General features: G+C 37.5%; 1 protein-coding gene across 3 annotated transcripts; it reads left to right on the forward strand.

Annotated features, from left to right (window-relative positions):
- The first annotated feature begins 148 nt into the window (after positions 1–148).
- On the forward strand, positions 149–17,171 carry gdpd4b (glycerophosphodiester phosphodiesterase domain containing 4b). 3 transcript variants are annotated; one of them, XR_009267936.1, is made up of 16 exons: positions 149–769; positions 1,430–1,632; positions 1,943–2,046; positions 2,245–2,338; positions 2,552–2,611; positions 2,686–2,784; positions 4,439–4,532; positions 4,667–4,812; positions 5,551–5,633; positions 5,733–5,883; positions 5,956–6,180; positions 6,348–6,505; positions 15,042–15,189; positions 15,278–15,360; positions 15,446–15,562; positions 16,399–16,467. XR_009267936.1 is itself a non-coding variant. In XM_058758096.1 (16 exons), the coding sequence occupies exons 2-16, from the start codon at positions 1,450–1,452 to the stop codon at positions 16,461–16,463; spliced, it is 1,773 nt and encodes a 590-aa protein (XP_058614079.1). In that variant the 5' UTR covers positions 149–769; positions 1,430–1,449; the 3' UTR covers positions 16,464–17,171. The 3 variants fall into 3 exon arrangements, 2 of the variants coding, with proteins under 2 accessions (XP_058614079.1, XP_058614080.1); XM_058758096.1 differs by having other exon boundaries at positions 15,483–15,562; positions 16,399–17,171; XM_058758097.1 differs by lacking the exons at positions 15,042–15,189; positions 15,278–15,360; positions 15,446–15,562; positions 16,399–16,467 and adding an exon at positions 6,934–7,385.
- The last annotated feature ends 115 nt before the right edge of the window (positions 17,172–17,286 follow it).

The raw sequence follows: 17,286 nt of genomic DNA on the forward strand, positions 1-17,286 counted from the left end.
TCTTGAGTTTGAAACTTGAGTTTGAAATTCAAAGTGTCAAATGAAGTGGACGGAAAGTTCTGGAAGGCAAGCTCTCTGGTTCTAAAAACTTCTTGTTTAGATTAGTTAGTGGTACCTTGGATTACTGCCCAACAGGATGGACGATAGTTCTTGCCAACGACAGTGAACTACATTGAACCCTGAGCATGCAGACAGTTTCTAAATCTAACCCAACCAGTAGCCTTTCGCATTTGACAGTGACTTACAGGATGCGCAAATAATTGCTATCAGGAATTTCTATTTTTATTTAGACTTATAGGCTACTTACGTTGCATTCGATTTACTTATAATAGACCAATATATTTGTTTATTAAAATTCTCAAATTGCTAAATTGATTATTCATATTGATTTATCAATTTATTAAAAATGTGTCTCATTGCATCATATATATCAGTAGTTTTCTGCAGTTTTCATTGAGACTAGTAAACAACCAGTCAAAAATGTACGCGCGCGAGGAAAGTGCAAAGCGGCCCCTCTTGTTATGCAAATGTATTTACATTTAACAGAAGCTGAAGCGTAATAACGTAATAACGCACTGAAAATCTAATCTAGAGCTCGATATTTTTTGCGCTCTCGTCTGCGGAGCCACACAGTAACGTTACAGCTGGAAACAGACCGTCCGGTGAAGAAGCGACGGGGAGTATTTCCTTTCTCTTGAGAAAAGCGGACACGGACGGAGACACCGGCGCGCTCGGCTCTGACTTGACGGCGACCGGCTTCACTTATTCGGTGAGATATTGGGCTTCTTATCCTTCTTATACAATTTTGAGACGATTACCATAGGTGAGGAGCGATTATGTTAAGTAAACAAGTTTGTTGGCTAGTGTCACCGTGATTTCCTTTCTGAAAGTGGATGAATAGATCGGGATGTGGGATATAGGCTATCGCTGTATGATCAGCCTACTTTTTCTGTTTAAAAGCCGGTGTTTTAAATATTTGTAATCTACTTCTTTCCAGTAAAATGTTGTGATTAAGGCGTTACACTGCAATGAGCCATGCACAAAAAACTGAACAAAATATTTTCACTGAAAAACACAAAAGCTGACCGCAGCCAGTCAGAAAACACAAGCCAACTCTCTGCCAAAGTGAACGAATAGCAATTAAGCTATTATTTATATTATAGTTTATTTATTTAGTAAAATTCCATTATTATTATTATTATTTTACCAGAATGAGGGTCCAAGTGTTGTACAATCAGCCTTATGTAATTAAATTGAATTCAAATTGCACAATTGGAAACAACACTGCATGAAATATAGCTGAAGACATTGACATATGACATTTTATAATATACAGCACTGGTTATTAGCAACATCATCTCAATGCCTTAAACATAATCTGTAAAATTATTAAGGGATGAAAGTAATTATATTATTTATATGTTGACAGAACCCTCATTCGTCATACTTATGGGCACAACACAGACCGAGGTAACCCAGCTGAAGTTGGGAAAGCTGAAAGTGGCACGCCAGAGGTTGCTACAACGTTATAAGCACAAGACATTTGTTTCCTGTCTAGCTGGACTCTACGGATGCCAGTGGAGACGTTACCAGCTCACACATGCTCAGCCTGGACACCTCTGCTGCTCTAAGGTGCTCTCATTTGAATTTATAATGCACATGCCGAGATCATTTAAAATTAAGCTGTTAAATTTAAGCAAATTAACCTGATCAAAGCAAATATTCACTGTTACAGTAAAAGGAGATATACATTGATACAAAAAGAGTACTTTGCTTTTTTCCGTACAAAAATTCTATACTAGGTTTTGTGTCCTTATACTGTATTCCCGTATGTGATTATTATAGTAATATTTAGGTCAGTTTGAAAATGCATTGATAGTAAGCCAGATATTTATGGGTTATATAATGGCTTAAAAAGGCTTATCTGTTTTTAATCTTGCAGCTGGAGTTTGGGAGTGTTGCTCTGATCGTTCTGACCTTTTGTCTCAGTCTGGTGTTCCTGTACTTCTGGGGTGAAGCTCGGAATGACTATAATGACTTTGACTGGTTTGTGTCAAACATAAAAGATACATTTTACATATTTGATTGACCTCCATTGTTCATTTTAAGTTGTTTCAATCTGGAAAATTTCTTTAATAGTTGAATAGACATAACAACAATGGCACATATAATTTTTTTTAAAGATATCTCAAGGTAGCTTAACTTGAATACACTAAAGTAACGTTTCTTCTGCTTCACCTCCAGGTTTAATTTTGGTAATCTGGGTTTCTGGTTTCCATGGTCCATGGTTTTGTTGATTCTTGCTGTTTTTTTGTTCACTTATGCTGCTGTTCTGCTGGTATGTGCTTTAAGAATGTTCATTCTCATAACCATTGTTTTAATCTTTTTTTTATTAGAAAACCCCACAGTTAAGAAATCAATATTATAGATTAATGTTCTCCATTGTGACAGATTAAATGTACTTTTCTTTTGCTTTTATGCTTAAAGTCTCCTTAACAAGTTACTAAAATGTCCAATAATTTGCTGGTATAAAATGTGCTTACATTCACAGCTGCTGGCAGTTTGTCTTCTCTCTGAAGGCCAGAGGTTATATTTACATTGGTGTCACAAGGTAATTTCATCCACATCTCATCTATGTAACAAATGAAATCTGAGTCTGAGAATTGATGGTATCTCTTTTGATAGATTGGGATATCAGTGACTTTGATTCTCTCCATTGTGGCCTCATCTGTTCTCACAGATTTATGGAGCAAGGAGTGGATGACTGTACTTTTATCTTTTCAGGCATGTTTACTATCAAATGTCTTTCGTATACCTACAGTGGGGCAAAAAAGTATTTAGTCAGCCACCAATTGTGCAAGTTCTCCCACTTAAAAAGATGAGAGAGGCCTGTAATTTTCATCATAGGTATACCTCAACTATGAGAGACAAAATGAGAAAACAAAATCCAGAAAATCACATTGTAGTATTTTTAAAGAATTTATTTGCAAATTATGGTGGAAAATAAGTATTTGGTCAATAACAAAATTTAATCTCAATACTTTGTTATATACCCTTTGTTGGCAATGACAGAGGTCAAACGTTTTCTGTAAGTCTTCACAAGGTTTTCACACACTGTTGCTGGTATTTTGGCCCATTCCTCCATGCAGATCTCCTCTAGAGCAGTAATGTTTTGGGGCTGTCGCTGGGCAACACGGACTTTCAACTCCCTCCAAAGATTTTCGATGGGGTTGAGATCTGGAGACTGGCTAGGCCACTCCAGGACCTTGAAATGCTTCTTACGAAGCCACGCCTTCATTGCCCGGGCGGTGTGTTTGGGATCATTGTCATGCTGAAAGACCCAGCCACGTTTCATCTTCAATGCCCTTGCTGATGGAAGGAGGTTTTCACTCAAAATCTCACGATACATGGCCCCATTCATTCTTTCATTTACATGGATCAGTCGTCCTGGTCCCTTTGCAGAAAAACAGCCCCAAAGCATGATTTTTCCACCCCCATGCTTCACAGTAGGTATGGTGTTCTTTGGATGCAACTCAGCATTCTTTCTCCTCCAAACACGACAAGTTGAGTTTATTTTGGTTTCATCTGACCATATGACATTCTCCCAATCCTCTTCTGGATCATCCAAATGCTCTCTAGCAAACTTCAGACGGGCCCGGACATGTACTGGCTAAAGCAGGGGGACACGTCTGGCACTGCAGGATTTGAGGCCTTTGTTACTTTGGTCCCAGCTCTCTGCAGGTCATTCACTAGGTCCCCCCGTGTGGTTCTGGGATTTTTGCTCACAGTTCTTGTGATCATTTTGACCCCACGGGTGAGATCTTCGTGGAGCCCCAGATCGAGGAGATTATCAGTGGTCTTGTATGTCTTCCATTTTCTAATAATTGCTCCCACAGTTGATTTCTTCACACCAAGCTGCCTACCTATTGCAGATTCAGTCTTCCCAGCCTGGTGCAGGTCTACAATTTTGTTTCTGGTGTCCTTTGACAGCTCTTTGGTGTTGGCCATGGTGGAGTTTGGAGTTGGACTGTTTGAGGTTGTGGACAGGTGTCTTTTATACTGATAACGAGTTCAAACAGATGCCATTAATACAGGTAACGAGTGGAGGACAGAGGAGCCTCTTAAAGAAGAAGTTACAGGTCTGTGAGAGCCAGAAATCTTGCTTGTTTGTAGGTGACCAAATACTTATTTTACAGAGGAATTTACCAATAAATTCTTTAAAAATCCTACAATGTGATTTTCTGGATTTTTTTTTTCTCATTTTGTCTCTCATAGTTGAGGTATACCTATGATGAAAATTACAGGCCTCTCTCATCTTTTTAAGTGGGAGAACTTGCACAATTGGTGGCTGACTAAATACTTTTTTTGCCCCACTGTATATAATATTGATACTGGAGCACAACTGTGACATTTAATGTTCTCCATTCCTATTTGTCAGGTAACGGCTCCATATCTACACATAGGTGGTGTAGTTTTAATGACTCTGTTATCTTGGCCAATAGCCTTGCATGTCTTCCGTATCAGTATGAGAGGTAAGGATGAGTTTTTAGTATTTCCAATATCCAAAATAAATATACTTTTTACTTTTTTTGCACCACCCTGATGCATCTTATGTCACAGAAAGTGCATATTCTTACAGTGAATTCTCTGCCTGTGTCTGTTTCAGTGAGACGGATGGCCATCATGGTGCTGTATATAACTGTCCTAGTGACTCTGTACCTGGTTCCTCTGGGCATGTACTCCCCCTGCATTAAAGAGAGGAGCACTCTGGGATCAGCTCCTGCTTTAATTGGACACAGAGGAGCACCAATGGTACACTTCATTATTCTTCTTAGATTTTTCAGGTTCAAGCACCAACCTTTGAATATTATTTTTTTTCTGTATTAACATACTTTTTTCATTTCTAGTTTAAGCAAGATACCCCAGGTGAATAGGGTAAAAAAAATGGATATCACCATACTTGTCAGTTTTGCATTAAGAATTGCAAACATTTATTACAAGTTTTTGGAAATGTTATGTTTAAAAATGCAAATTAGGAATTATCTTATTAAATGTGCACTTATTTATATACATTTCCAGAACAGATATCTGAACATTGGATAAAGCCAGGTTCAAAATTTGTATTACATTTTCATAACATGTTAAAGGTTATTTCAGTGGGGATTTGGGATATCTTCCTTTATCGCACCATAAATTAGAAAATACTGTCAACAACCACGAAAATTTATATTGTTAAAATTGATATTGACAAACCCCTGTGTAAAAACCTTCAGAATATACATAGAAGTAAAACTATAAAAATCTGGCTTATGTAAAAGTGCTGCTGAAGTGGGGACTTATGGCTCTAATTTTGAGAAAACAGCCTTGTAAAGTATGTATTGTAACTGAAATCTAAAGATGCATAAGTGTAATAAAATAAATACATTCCACTTCTTTCCACTAGTATGAAAAACACAAAATCTCTAAATTGACCAATGCATGAAAAAAACCTACGTGTTAGTATTTCTCAAACAATTATATCAAAATAGCAACTCGTTTCTTGTCTCTCAGCTTGCCCCCGAAAACACCTATATGTCTTTTGAGAGGGCATTGGCAGCTGGAGCAGATGGTCTGGAGACCGATGTCACTATCAGGTCACTTCTTTAACTCCAAAGAAGGCCTAATTTATTAATAATGGATCTATATTCGGTCAAAAAAACTCTTCTATAACATTGTTTTGTCTCTTGCTGCAGTTACGATGGAGTTCCTTTCCTCATGCATGATAAGAACCTACGCAGGACAACTGATGTAAAAGACGTGTTCCCAAACTGGACACGCACCTCACCTGCCATGTTTACTTGGAGAGAACTGCAGAGTCTCAATGCTGGATCCTGGTTCTTCTCTGTAAGATTGCAGAATGCTTTTTGTACTCCTGAAAAATTAGTTGTTACCTAACAGTAAACATTTCCCGCTCAGCAAGACCCCTTTGGAACAGCTTCATCTCTGAGCCCAGATGAGCGTTTGCAAGCTCAGGATCAGACTGTGTGCACACTGAGGGACTTCCTGGATCTGGCTGCTCAACATGGGAAACTAGTGATCTTTGATCTGTATCGGCCGCCCAGGAGTCACCCTTATAGAGATGCCTGGATATCCCGCACCCTGGATGTCATCCATAATGAGTCATCCATTCACTCCAGTCAGGTGTGCCATTACACTGTTACATTTTGGGGTTAACTCTGATAAATCAATCAATCTAAGAGCCCTTTCTTATAAATAAAAGTTTAAAAAGTTATGCTCTTGTGTAGATTGTGGTCTTTATGAAGTTTGTTATAAATTCTATATTGTACGTCTATTGTGTTTTTACCTAGGTATTGTGGTTGCCTCCAGAACTCAGAGAGTTTGTACAAGAAATCGACCCAGAGTTACAGCAGACGACAGCCGAACAAGCACCAGTGGAGGACCTTCAGCTCAGACACATATCCAGACTCAACATCCATTACAGCTCCATGTCAGAGAAAGAAATCAGGTTCAGTGGATGAGCTATATATATAATTATGGAATGAAGTGTGGAAAAAATATTCAAATATTTTTCTCTTATTAAATTATGTTTTTAGTATCATTTATAAATATTGTATATGCATTTTTATATTTGTAAATTAATAAATTGCATAAGCAAGGATGCATTAAATTAATTCAAATTTATAAAAATTGAAAGACATTTATAATAAATTCAATTGGAATACTTTTTCACAATATTACAGTTTTAATGACCAAATAGTGCTGGGTGATATAACGGTTCAAACAGTGTACCGGTTTGAATTATGCACACGGTATGAATTTTTTAAAAACCAGCATACTGTACAATTATATAAATGTATCTCTGAGGGGAACTGACTTCTTCAGAAAAATTTAGATGGTATTTTCTTTTCATCTTTTCACCTCCATATAATGCAGATGTGTGGATTTGTTTACAGCTGTAAACAAGGAAATGCTATATCGCTGTTGTTTCATAAGTGCCACCTGCTGTCAGTGAGTGAATTTGCGTTCTAATTCTGCCCTAATGCTGTTTTTGTTTCGTGCAGGCATATTTTATGTAACATAATTTCACAAAGCTAAGGTCAGACCATTCTGTTTTTGCTTCAGATTTAGAAATTATAAAATCTAATTTACGTCAAGAATAGCTCATGCTATATGTAGCATGTTTGTTTGGATCATGATTAAAATGCAGTAGTTCTGCAACTGTTTCATGCTTTCTGATTCATATAAAAGGAACACAGGGAAAAACCGTGATAAACCGTGAAACTGTCAGAATCCTAAAAAAACGTGATACCAGCACTAATCCTACATGATCAAATAAATCCATCCTATAATGTGTGTGTATATATATATACAGTGCCCTCCACTAATATTGGCACCCTTGGTAAATATGAGCAAAGGCGGCTGTGAAAATAATTCTGCATTGTTTATCCTTTTTATCTTTCATTCAAAAAATTCACAAAATTCCAACCTATCATTGAAGTAAAACAATTGAATGTGGGGGGGAAATCTCATTGTGAAATAAATGCTTTCTCTAGTTCATGTTGGCCACAATTATTGGCACCCAATTATTGCAACGTCCTTTTGCCAAGATAACAGCTCTGAGGTTTCTCCTATAATGCCTGATGAGGTTAGAGAACACCTGACAAGAGATCAGAGACCATTCCTTCATCCAGAATCCCTCCAGACCCTTTAGATTCACAGCTCCATGTTGGTGCTTCTTCTCTTCAGTTCACCACTCATTTTCTATAGGGTTCAGGTCAGAGGACTGGAATGGCCAGCAGAAGCTTGGTTTTGTGCTCAGTGACCCATTTTTGTGTTGTTTTTGAGGTTTGTGTTTGGATTATTGTACGGTTAGAACATCCAAACATGGCCCATTATAAGATTTCTAACAGAGTCAGTCACTTATTGATTTTTTATCTGTTGGTATTTGATAGAATCCATGATGCCATGTGTCTAAACAAGATGTCCAGGACCTCCTGCAGAAATATAGGCCCACAACATCAAAAATACAGCAGTATATTTCATTGTACTCATGGGGTACTTTTTATCCCTGTGTTCACCAAACCCATCTTGAGTGTTTGCTGCTAAAAACCTCATTTTTCAATTTCATCTGACCATAGAAGCCCGTGCCATTTGAAGTTCTAGTCGTGTCTGATAACTGAATATGCTGGAGTTTGTTTTTGGATTTGGAATTTTTCTTGAAACCCTCCCAAACAACATATGGTGATGTAAGGGCTGTTTGACAATTTTGTTTTAAGGTTTTCTGACCCCGAGACTCAACTATTTTCTGCAATTCTCCAGCTGTGGTCCTTGGAGAGTCTTTAGCCACTCAAACTCTCCTTCTCACCGTGCATTAGGACGATATAGACACACGTCCTCTTCCAGGCAGTTTCGTAACATTTTATGTTGATTGGAAATTCTTAATTATTTCCCTGATGGTGGAAATGGGAATTTTCACTGCTCTAGAAGCCACTTCACTAATTTGTGAAGCTCAGTTATCTTTTGATGCACATCAGAAGTATATTCTTTGGTTTTTCTCATTGTGATGGATGATTAAGGGAATTTGGGCTTTGTGTTCCTCATATTTATAATCCTGTGGAACAGGAAGTAATGGCTGGACAATTTCATGCTTCTAGTCACCCTGGTGTGCTAAAAATGTAAATATGAATGGGAATATACTTCAGAGATATTTTACTCATAAGAATTTCTAGGGGTGCCAATAATTGTGGCCAACATTCATTGGAGAAAAAACATTTATTTTATCATGAGATTCTCTTCCCACTTTCAATAGTTTTACTTCAATGATGGGTAAGAATTTTTGAGTGAAAGATCAAAAGGATAAACAATGCAGATTTATTTTCACAGCCGCCTTTGCTCATATGTATCAAGGGTGCCAATATTAGTGGAGGGCACTGTATATATATATATATATATATATATATATATACATACAGTGAGGAAAATAAGTATTTGAACACCCTGCTATTTTGCAAGTTCTCCCACTTAGAAATCATGGAGGGTCTGAAATTGTCATCGAGGTGCATGTCCACTGTGAGAGAGATAATCTAAAAAAAAATCCAGAAATCACAATGTATGATTTTTAACTATTTATTTGTATGATACAGCTGCAAATAAGTATTTGAACACCTGTCTATCAGCTAGAATTCTGACCCTCAAAGACCTGTTAGTCTGCCTTTAAAATGTCCACCTCCACTCCATTTATTATCCTAAATTAGATGCACCTGTTTGAGGTCGTTAGCTGCATAAAGACACCTGTCCACCCCATACAATCAGTAAGAATCCAACTACTAACATGGCCAAGACCAAAGAGCTGTCCAAAGACACTAGAGACAAAATTGTACACCTCCACAAGGCTGGAAAGGGCTACGGGAAATTACCAAGCAGCTTGGTGAAAAAGGTCCACTGTTGGAGCAATCATTAGAAAATGGAAGAAGCTAAACATGACTGTCAATCTCCCTCGGACTGGGGCTCCATGCAAGATCTCACCTCGTGGGGTCTCAATGATCCTAAGAAAGGTGAGAAATCAGCCCAGATCTACACGGGAGGAGCTGGTCAATGACCTGAAAAGAGCTGGGACCACCGTTTCCAAGGTTACTGTTGGTAATACACTAAGGCGTCATGGTTTGAAATCATGCATGACACGGAAGGTTCCCCTGCTTAAACCAGCACATGTCCAGCCCGACTTAAGTTTGCCAATGACCATTTGGATGATCCAGAGGAGTCATGGGAGAAAGTCATGTGGTCAGATGAGACCAAAATAGAACTTTTGGTCATAATTCCACTAAACGTGTTTGGAGGAAGAAGAATGATGAGTACCATCCCAAGAACACCATCCCTACTGTGAAGCATGGGGTGGTAGCATCATGCTTTGGGGTGTTTTTCTGCACATGGGACAGGCGACTGCACTGTATTAAGGAGAGGATGACCGGGGCCATGTATTGCGAGATTTTGGGGAACAACCTCCTTCCCTCAGTTAGAGCATTGAAGATGGGTCGAGGCTGGGTCTTCCAACATGACAATGACCAAGCACACAGCCAGGATAACCAAGGAGTGGCTCTGTAAGAAGCATATCAAGGTTCTGGCGTGGCCTAGCCAGTCTCCAGACCTAAACCCAATAGAGAATCTTTGGAGGAGCTCAAACTCCGTGTTTCTCAGCGACAGGCCAGAAACCTGACTGATCTAGAGAAGATCTGTGTGGAGGTGGGCCAAAATCCCTCCTGCAGTGTGTGCAAACCTGGTGAAAAACTACAGGAAACGTTTGACCTCTGTAATTGCAAACAAAGGCTACTGTACCAAATATTAACATTGATTTTCTCAGGTGTTCAAATACTTATTTGCAGCTGTATCATACAAATAAATAGTTAAAAAATCATACATTGTGATTTCTGGATTTTTTTTTTTTTAGATTATGTCTCTCACAGTGGACATGCACCTACAATGACAATTTCAGACCCCTCCATGATTACTAAGTGGGAGAACTTGCAAAATAGCAGGGTGTTCAAATACTTATTTTCCTCACTGTATATATACACACACACTTCCCTCCAAAAGTATTGGTAGTGAGGCCAATTCCTTTATTTTTGCTGTAGGCTGAAAACATTTGGGCTTGTCATCAAAAGATAAATGTGAGACAAGAGATCAACATTTCAGCTTTTATTTCCAGGTACTTTCATCTGGATCTGATACACAACTTAGAAGATAGCACCTTTTGTCTGAACCCACTCATTGCTCATGTGACCAAAAGTATTGGAACAGATTGACAAACTAGATTAACCCTTATAAAGGCTTCATTTCCTGTTTACACTACCGGTATTTGGGGTCAATATGACCCCAAAATTGAAAGAGTAATCGTAAAAAAATTATACATTTTTAATCATACAAATAATATATCATTTTTTTTGTTAACTTCTCATCTATACATTAATGCTGTGTTTTTGGAGATATGAAGTACTTTTGTACCTGTTTACCACAAAAATTCTCAACTACATCATTAGCTTGCATGTGAAATATTAAATTATTATGAATAAATCTCTTAAATGATGATCTAAATTGAATTTAAATCGTTTCTGGATATTGATCTAGGTGTTAGGTATGCAATTCTGCCATCTGGTGGTTAGAAAAAAACTTGTAGAAGTCACAGTTTTTGAAAGAATAGTGTAATGACCATATATATCCAGCAGAGGCCCATAGAGAGCCATTCATTTGTCTGGAAGTGGTCAACTGCTCCTCTCACAACTTTTCTGATATATATTTTGTAAGTATATATTGAAACATTATAAAATACATTACAATACATATTTTTGCCAAAGTTTAGAATTTGTTTTTGTTGTTTGATGTATTTTGAAGAGCCCGCTTTTGCAATAATGCCACATAAATTTGCAGAAATGCCACACAAGTTGTCACGAAAACGTGATTGCAGGTACATATTTATTTCAATCTAAAAAGTAAAATAAAAATCTTTTTTTTTTACATAAATGTAAATAAAACCAAAAAAAAAAAAACCCTAAACTAAGCTAAAAAACAACAACTGCAATAAGCAGATATGAATGGTGGGTATGTGTGTAAGAGAGAGTGTGTGTGTTCGTGTGTGTGTCTGTGTGTGGAGGGAGACACACGCATATGTGAGTGAGTATGCTCGTTCCACATTGCATTTGTGCTCTAGTATCCGGCTTTAATTTTTTTGTGTGGACATTTTCAGATTTATGCAGAATTTATTGATTTTATTTGCCAATTTCTATAAAAAATGCTCTTTGTTACAGTCACACGTGTGTTTTTGTGTGTGTGTGTGCGCGTGTGCATGTGAGTGAGTATGTCTTTTCTACATTGCATTTGTGATCTAGTACCAGGCCTTCATTTCTGTGTGAAAATTTTCAGACTTTTGCTGGATATATTATTATTTTTTGACAAATTAAAAAAAAATATATAGGTTTTTTTCGCATTTCCCATTCATTTTCAATTGGGGTCATATTGACCCCAAAGACCTTATTAGGTAAAAAAAAATTACATACCTTCAGAACAACCGAATCAAGCCCATTTTTTTTTTATGTGAATACAGATAGAAAATGTTGAAAAGTAACAAAATCTTATTCCACTGAGATGAAGGGAAACATATTTTTTAACTAAAGAAAAGTCGACTGGGGTCATACTGACCCCAAAGAAAGGATTAGGGTTAAAGTGAATAAGACTTAATATTTAGTTCAATCTTTTGCTTGCAATAACTGCATCAAGCCTGTGACCCATTGACATCAACTTTTGCATTCTTCTTTTGTAATACTTTTCCAGGTTTTCACTGCAGCCTCTTTCAATTTTGGTGGGTTACTCCCTTCAGTCTCTTCTTTAGCAGGTAAAATGCATACTCTATAAGGTTTAGGTCTGGAGATTGACTTGGCCAGTCTAAAACCTTCCACTTCTTGCAACTGATGACCTCCTTTGTTGCTTTGGCACTATGTTTTGGGTCATTATAAGGATATCCCAATCCGGTTGGTTGCATCTTTCTGTAAACTGGCAGACAAAATGTTTCTGTAGACTTCTGAGTTCATCATCAATTAAGATTAATGAGCCCGTCCCAGAAGAAGCAATGCAAGCCCAAGCCATGACATTACCTCCACTGGGTTTCAGATGAGCTTGTATGTTTGGGATCACGAGCAGATCCTTTTTTGCACAAACTTTTGCCTTTCCATCACTTTGGTAAAGGTTAATCTACAGAGCCCGGGAAGTCACCTGTAGGAGAGAGAGAGAGAGAGAGAGAGAAAAAAAAGGCTCGTCTCCTATTCTTCGTGCTAATGAGTGGTTTGCATCTTCTGGTGTAGCCTCTGTACTTTTGTTCATGAAGTCTTCTGTGAACAGTAGATTGTGATACCTTCACTCCTGCCCACTGGAGGTTGTTGCTGATGTCATTAACGGTTGTTTTAGGGTCTTTCTTTACAGCTATCGTCAACTGTTGATGTTTTCCTTGGTCTACCTGTTTGAGGTCTGTTACTTAGTACACCAGTGGTTTCTTTCTTCTTTAGGACATTCCAAACTACTGGCTATGGCCAATGTTTGTGCAATGGCTCTCATTGATTTTCCATCTTCTCTCAGCTTCACAATTGCTTGTTTTTCACCCATAGACAGCTCTCTGGATTTCATGTGGGTTACACGTCTAACTAGGGTTGTCACGATACCATAAAAATGTCTTACGATACTATACCAGCTGAAGTATCACGATACCAAGTAGTATCATGATACTATGCAGTATTGTGTTAATTCAAAATTCAATTCTACAAAATGAATCAAAATTTAATAAATAAATAGATGTAAGTGAAAACAGACAATATTATTCTCTGAATACTTAATGTGAATGAATGACTGGCTATTGTTTTCCATGAAATAATCTAAACAAAACTCATCTCAGCACTGCACAGAAGCTGCATGAAGTGACATTTAGATGTGGCATTTATACATAATTGCATAAATAATGTTATGAGATTAGTGTTTTAAATACTAAATTCTGAATATAGAAATATGTTGGAAAATAATGTAATATGCCTACTTTTAGATGGGAAACTTAAAACGGCCAGCAGGTGGCAGAAGTTCGTGATTGAATCACTGAGTCATTCAAACGATTCTTTCAAAAAGGCTGAATCCTTCAGGAGCGAATCAAATGACTGTTTTTATGAATGGCTCAGTGAATCAGTGATTCGCCCAAACCAACGCGGATTTGGATTCGAACACAAACAAAACAAAAACAGCACTCTTGCTCGTGTCGTATTGTCAGGAGCATTTTTTTTGCTCGCATATCTTGAAATTTCCGAGTTAGCAGCATGTATATTAAAACATAACATTATGAATTAATTAAAAAAAAAATATATAATGATTGATAAGAACCAAGTGCAAAGCCGCTATGCTGATGAATGGATTTGCGTTCGTGATTGCAAGATGCTTCCAGAAACGAACTATTACACCTGTTCTAGAAGTGGTCAAATTAATTAAACTGTGAGAATACTTTCTTGTAAGATATTATGATGTTGAATAAGTGATGCTTGAGCTGCTGTTTTTTAAAATGAGATAAGATGGTCTGAATCAGACCCTTTCTTCTGATAAACTGCAGCATGAACAACGACGTGCAAGTGCGACTTTTCATTGCAAACTGAACTGAAGCATCGGGAAACACTCAATACCATATAATGCGTATACACAAAGCACAGCAGAAAGACATTTGGCAATCAACTTGTAATGTTTCTGCTGGCATGAATGTTCAAATGAACGTTTTAAACAGTGTTCTTGCCGTGCATACAACATATCTTACGGTACCGTATGGACGATACTACCGTTTAAAAAATGCAATGGCACCGCGGGTATTTTTAAGCTTTAGTATCGCGATACTACCGTAGTACCGGTGTATAGTGCAACCCTACGTCTAACTATAAATGCAGTCTGCACAGGCAAAACCCAAATCTGAAACTGAGCGCAGACATTCAGTTCTATTTATTGTTTGAATAATCAATGTAGGACACACCTGTCAGTCACATGTTCCAATACTTTTTGTCACATGAGCAATGGGTGGGTTCAAACAAAAGGTGCTATCCTCTAAGTCAGGCATCCTCAAATCTGGCCCACTCCTGCAGAGTTTAGCTCTAACCCTAATCAAGCACACCTGAGCATGCTAAGCAGAGTCTTCAAGAGGTAGGTGAGTTTGATCAGGGTTGGAGCTAAACTCTGCAGCAGATTGGCCCTACAGGGAAAGATTTGAGGAAATGTTATGTATTTTGGAAAGTTTTGTATCAGATCCAGATAAAAATACCTGGAAATAAAAGATGAAATGTTGATCTCTTGTCTCATATTCATCTCTTGATGTCAAACCCAAATGTGTTTAGTCTACAGCAAAAATAAAGGAATTGGCCTCACTGTTCCAATACTTTTGGAGGTGAGTGCATGTATATATACAGTATATATATATATATATATATATATACATATATAAAATGTATTGGTATAAAGTGTGTGATTTTTATTGATTACAGAAAATACGCTGCTGCTAACATCAGCACCAACCTGTACGTGATCAGCGAGCCGTGGCTGTATTCTCTTGCCTGGTGTGCAGGGGCTCATTCTGTCGCCACTAATGCTGTTCACATCCTCAAGAACCTGCAAAGACCGCTCTTTCTAATGGTAAATGACACACATCTACAGTTCTCAGGGATTTTTTCATCCTGTTATTGGAGTTTTTTCCTGTGGCTTTCCTCTCTATCTCTCCCAGACCCCGGATGAGTACAGGCTTATGTGGACTCTTACCGACATCATTTCCCTTATTCTTGTCATGATTATCTTTGGGTTTCACTGGTGAGTCTAAACACAGAATTGACCACATCTCACTGTGACAGTGAACATGTAGCTGCAGTTTAAAATCACTCTGTACTCCATACAGAAGACACAATGTAGGCTGTCAATGGTGATGTTTGCAGGTGGAGGGAGCGTGGCTTGGCTCTCAGTGTGGACAGCAGTTCAGTACATGAAAATGGGTCCTACAGACAGTTCAGGACAGGTAAGAGGCATTTACTCTTTTAAATCACCAAATAATTGAATAATTAAATGAATAGTTTACCCCAAACATAAAAAGTTGCTGTAAATTAACTCATCCAAGATGTAGATAAGTTTGTTTTTTCATCGGAAAACTTACATCAGAATTGCATCACTTGCTCACCAATGGATCCTCTGCAGTGAATGGGTGCCGTCAGATTGAGAGTCCGAACAGCTGATAAAAAAAATCACAATAATCCACAAGTAATCCATATGACTCCAGTCCGTCAATTAGCATCTTGTGAATTGAAAAGCTGCATGTTTGTAAGAAGCAAATCCATCATTAAAGCGGTTAACTTTTGGACAAAATATAAGTTGTCCAAAATCCATAATGACAGTGAAAAAATCCATCCCCTGTTGTCCTCTCACATAACAATCCACTGGCATATTTGTTTAGAACTGTTTTTGACTGCACTTGTAAATGGTGCTTAATCTATGCATATTTCTCTCCTGATTCAGAGGAGACGACTTTTTCACTGGAGGAAGCAATATTATGGACTTTTAGTCGAAAGCAGTAGTTTTAAGTTGAAATGATGGATTTGTGTCTTACAAACACACAGACATTAATTGATGGACTGTAGTCATATGTATTACTTGTCCATTAATGTGAGGCTTTAATCAGCTGTTTGGAGTCTCATTTTGATGGCACCCATTCACTGCAGAGGCTCTATCAGTGAGCGAGTGATGTAATGCTAAATTTTGGATGGGCCCAGGGTAGATTTTCATTTTTGGGTGAACTATACCTTTAATCTGAATCATCAAGACCATTACGCTGATCATGTTTCATATTCCCATGAACAGAGGTGAATGATGTGTGGTCTTTGTCCAACATGAGTGACTCTGACAAGCAGGAACCATCTCTTTGAAGTGCCTGATGAAGTGTGTTGGTTCATATCTAACCCTACTTACTAAATCTTTAACTGATGTTCAGTTCAGCCACTATAAACCACTGTTTATGTGGTACATTGAAATCACCCTTACATTTTATAAATTGTAAGTGTTTGGTCACAAAATGACAGATAAGTGAGCTGTTCTAACGCGATGCAATGGGATACAAATGCTAAATTCTAGTGACTATTCTTGCACCTCAGATTTTATATTGTCATTTGAGTTATTGCCTTTCACATGCCCCAGGTTTTATCATTGCTACTGTAAAGGTTTCCATTTCAAGCATGAATGGAAATATTTGTCATGTCGATGAAACTGATGTTTCCTTCACTGAAATATTAGTGGATCCATTGGTTTTATGTTTCATCTTAAGTGGTATTTAAAATCCATGCCATGGTTTTGGCTGAATCATTACTCCCAGCCAGGAGCTTAATATTGTAAGAACCCAAGAAGTCATAAATCATTTCTGTTTTGTCCTTTTTGTCTCGTTCTAATTTTTCATCGTGTCTAATTGATCATTGTGTAATCATTTTTTGGTTATTGCAGTGTCATGATTGCCTGGAATCATGATGCTTTTAATCTTAAGTTTTCAATTTTTAAACTCATGTTTGTTTTATTTGCATAATTTTTCTTAAAATGTTAAGACCGTTACAATTTTGTTTATTTAATTACTTGAATAAATCTTGTGTCTGATTAAATTCTGTCGAGAGCATATTGTTTTACTTTGAGTTTTGCAAGAAACAAAATTTTAAACAAACTACAAATAGCGTTAAAGTAAACCTATTAAAAATCCTTTTCGTT

The sequence above is a fragment of the Onychostoma macrolepis genome, chromosome 21, assembly GCF_012432095.1.
Source record: "Onychostoma macrolepis isolate SWU-2019 chromosome 21, ASM1243209v1, whole genome shotgun sequence".
Lineage (NCBI taxonomy): Eukaryota > Metazoa > Chordata > Actinopteri > Cypriniformes > Cyprinidae > Onychostoma > Onychostoma macrolepis.

Bases quoted from the DNA above. Each gene is read 5' to 3' on its own strand.
- gdpd4b (XM_058758096.1), top strand. From the start codon at position 1,450: ATGGGCACAACACAGACCGAGGTAACCCAGCTGAAGTTGGGAAAGCTG. The intron at 4,813-5,550 runs GTACACTTCATT...CTTGTCTCTCAG, and splicing joins GACACAGAGGAGCACCAATG to CTTGCCCCCGAAAACACCTA. The intron at 5,884-5,955 runs GTAAGATTGCAG...TTTCCCGCTCAG, and splicing joins CTGGATCCTGGTTCTTCTCT to CAAGACCCCTTTGGAACAGC.